This window comes from Hordeum vulgare, chromosome 2H (assembly GCF_904849725.1).
Source record: "Hordeum vulgare subsp. vulgare chromosome 2H, MorexV3_pseudomolecules_assembly, whole genome shotgun sequence".
Taxonomy (NCBI): Eukaryota; Viridiplantae; Streptophyta; class Magnoliopsida; order Poales; family Poaceae; genus Hordeum; species Hordeum vulgare.
Window position 1 is genome coordinate 22,850,501 of NC_058519.1, and position 3,658 is coordinate 22,854,158.

The 3,658-nt window shown below is 47.7% G+C and overlaps 1 protein-coding gene across 1 annotated transcript; it reads left to right on the forward strand.

The window, feature by feature from the left end:
- The first annotated feature begins 1,319 nt into the window (after positions 1–1,319).
- Positions 1,320–3,263, forward strand: LOC123429301 (probable cystathionine gamma-synthase 2). The gene is made up of 5 exons (XM_045113358.1): positions 1,320–2,065; positions 2,172–2,375; positions 2,489–2,575; positions 2,671–2,993; positions 3,114–3,263. Exons 1-5 carry the CDS (start codon positions 1,421–1,423, stop codon positions 3,235–3,237), a joined length of 1,383 nt encoding a protein of 460 aa, XP_044969293.1. The 5' UTR covers positions 1,320–1,420; the 3' UTR covers positions 3,238–3,263.
- The last annotated feature ends 395 nt before the right edge of the window (positions 3,264–3,658 follow it).

Here is a 3,658-nt window from a genome sequence, read left to right on the forward strand (position 1 = left end):
GACAGTACGGCATCGTAGATGTAAACACGCTGTTTTGGCATATGACTTTTCTTAGATTCGTCTTGGCCCTGGTCAGTATTTCTTAATCCCACTCGCATGTTGTTGTTAAGTAATCTCATCCTTTAGGAGGAAGATGAGTAGATGATAAGTAAATGTTTTAGTATACAAAAAACATCCTTACTGTCGGTGACTGTGCCTCTTCATTTACAGTACATGTAGTTTTGAGTATTTGTATGTGGGCGACGACGCGGTGTCGACTGAGCTATTTGAGGGGGGGGGGGGGGTTGGTGAGAAACCAAAGATGGCAGTCATATTGATTGATTCATGAGTGTTGTTGCATAATATCCAATGTTGAACAATCCTTGATGGAGTGAAGATAATCAAGAGTGGTTACTTACTCGTTCATGAAGAACCATGGCTGGGCACCGTCATCAAAAGTATTTTGGAATGAACAATAATAGCTTAAATTTTAGCTTGCTTTCGAGAAATTGTGTAGGGTTACAAGGTCATTAATGGTCATAGAAAAGTTTCACTGGATCCGTTGATTTGTCATTCCTTCCTTGTAAGACGAACTTTGTCAAAGCTGTTCGGCGGTTTGTCTCGTAAAAAATTCTTTTGCAAGATAATAATATTGTATGCAAGGGTGCCTCACACAAATATCAGCTGAGTATGCATGCTTAGTTTTCCATTTCATCCGACCCATTCTAACGAACTGAAATTAGAGTTATACCAGGTGCAGAAGTGCAACTTTGGTTAGATATTATGTAAGAAACTGCCTAAGGGTTGTATCCCGAAACCACCTCCGAAACCGTTTTCTATACAAGTGATTGCATGCCTAGGTTTCCATTTGATGCGCCGCTGTTTCTTCCTTCCTTGTAGACGATCCTACCTGACGAGGTTTTGTTTTTTGCAAGCAAACCCGGAGCTTTGTTTAATGAGGTCTTCTCCAGCGCGTACCATCTATAGTATCACAGTACGGCGTTGTAGATGTAAACACGCAGGTTTGACCTAAGACTTCGCTTAGATTAGTCCTGGCCCAGGTCAGTATATCTTAATCCCACTGGCACGTTGCAGTTAACTAATCACATGCCTTATTCAGTAGTAGCTTATAATCATGGATCCACTAGTACATTTTAATTACCACGCGGCTTAATTACACGCTTGAGAGACCGAGCATGGATACCACATGTGGCATGTGGTAGTGGGTCGATATTATATGTGGGCAGACAGTTAGATATGGATAGACGCGCACAGAGCCAGACTGATCGATCGGCCAGTATAAATTACCACCGTTGTATACAGATAGGAAGAGCACAAACGAGCAGCTCTGCATAGCTTGTTCATTGTTCTCATCTCAGCTTAGCGAACCTCTTCGATTCCACCTGTTTTCACTACTCTTCCTCGATCCCACTAGTAATTCATGGCGCGGTCATCGTCTCCTATCGCCAACAATGGTTCTTCCACCGAGCAGCGCCGCCTGCTCCGCGCTCGCCGTTCTTCAAAGCGCGTCACTGCTTTCAGCCCGGAGGCGCTCCGTGGTGCCACCCTTCCCGGTGCAGAGCCAGAGCACCCTGCCGGTGTCGTCGCTGCCGCCACGGCTCCGAAGCGAGATTCTACTCTCTTTGATGAGACCCTGGCAGTCCATGCCGGGGAGAAGATGGGGAAGAACGGCTCCATGGACACAGACTCGATCGCGACGCCGATCGTGAGTGGCACGACGCACTGGTTCAAGAACTCAGACGACCTGATCGCGTTCAAGGAAGGCCGGCGCCACAGCTTCGAGTACGGTCGCTACGGCAATCCCACCGTGAAGGTCCTGGAGGACAAGATCAGCGCGCTCGAGAGGGCCGAGTCGACGCTGGTCACGTCATCCGGCATGAACGCCATCGTCGCCACGCTGCTCGCGCTCGTGCAGCCTGGCGCCGGCCACGTGGTGACCACCACAGAGTGCTACAGCGAGGCGCGCGCCTTCATCCGCGACAAGCTCTCCAAGATGGGCATCAAGGTGACATTCGTCGAGCTGAACGACATGGACATGCTCAAGGCCGTTCTTGACCAGGGCGAGGTACGTTAATTTCCATAACATATGTACTCATCATAAATTGATCAGGGTATCTATGCATCTATGTTGGCTGTTTTTCACTCGGTGATGCTTAACTCTGATTGTACAGGTTACACTCTTCTACACCGACTGTCCGACGAACCCCCACCTGAAGTGCATCGACATTAAGCTCGTCGCGGAGCTGTGTCACCGCAAAGGGGCTCTGGTGTGCATCGACAGCACCCTCGCCTCGCCCATCAATCAGAAGCCACTCACCCTCGGGGCTGACATTGTCGTGCACTCCGCCACAAAGTACATCGCCGGCCATCACGATGTGAGTACACATCTTTGCTCACATAATTGCACCGCCATTTTGCTACTCCCTCCGTTTCAAAATAAATGTGGTGGTTTTTGTTTCCAAGATCTCATCGTGTCATTCCATTTCAGGTCATCGCAGGATGCATTAGTGGATCTCAGGCGCTCATCTCTAGAATACGTGCGTGGCATCACGACCTCGGCGGCGCCATTAGTCCGGTATGTACTACATGTGCTCATTCTTATTCAAGAAAAACTAGATGTTAACTTCTGCATTAAAACTAACCACTCACACTGCAACTTAATTACTACAGGACGCAGCCTACATGATCATACGCGGCCTCAAGACAATGGCCCTACGCGTGGAGACGCAAAACCGCACTTCATTGCGCATGGCGCGCCTGCTCGAGAACCATCCCAAGATCGAGCGAGTGTACTACCCTGGTCTCCTGAGCAGCCCGTGGCACGACATTGCCAAGAGCCAGATGACTGGTTTCGGCGGTGTCATTAGCTTCGAGGTAGCCTCGGACCTGCATGGTGTCATGAGGTTCATCGACGCGCTGGAGATACCTTTCATCGCGACGTCGCTCGGTGGGTGTGAGAGCCTCGTGCAGCAGCCGGCGGTCATGTCCTTCTGGTGCGTTGTTTTTTTGGATTAGTTTACATTTGCATCTCACTACAAACTTATATGAAGATGCATGCAGCATGTATGGTTGAATTTTTTGACTTATATGGCATGGATCTTTGTTTTCATCAGGGGTCAGAGTGAGGAGGAGAAATCCAAGAATGGGATCAAAGACAACTTGGTGCGGTTTAGCTTCGGGATTGAGAAGTTTGAGGATCTTAGGGATGACATTATCCAAGCCCTGGAGAAGATTTAGGACACTTCCTGATCATCAATAGTAACAAGGATCTTGACCAAATTAGCTATGTCAAAACCCTTTTGTACATATGATAGGTAGTTAATTTTTGCTAAATTTCAATGGAGATGGAATTGGTAGGATTTTGTTATTTCTTGAAGGAAGAAGCTCCAATTTGCTTCAGGCCTAGAACCATATATAATTGGAAGGAGATGAATATACAAGACATGTTACATTCTGTATCACTAGCACAGTCATGGCATAACTAACATACGAGTCAAAAACCTAGTTTGCCACAGTTTTCTGAACCGCTTGTGCATACTAGTCAGTTAGCTCGAGTCAGCACAAGACGATAGGAAAACCGTTGGTGAAGAGGACCATCACAGGCGGATCACTGAAGATGCCCACCAGAGGCGCAGTTCTACATATATAAGCTATCCAC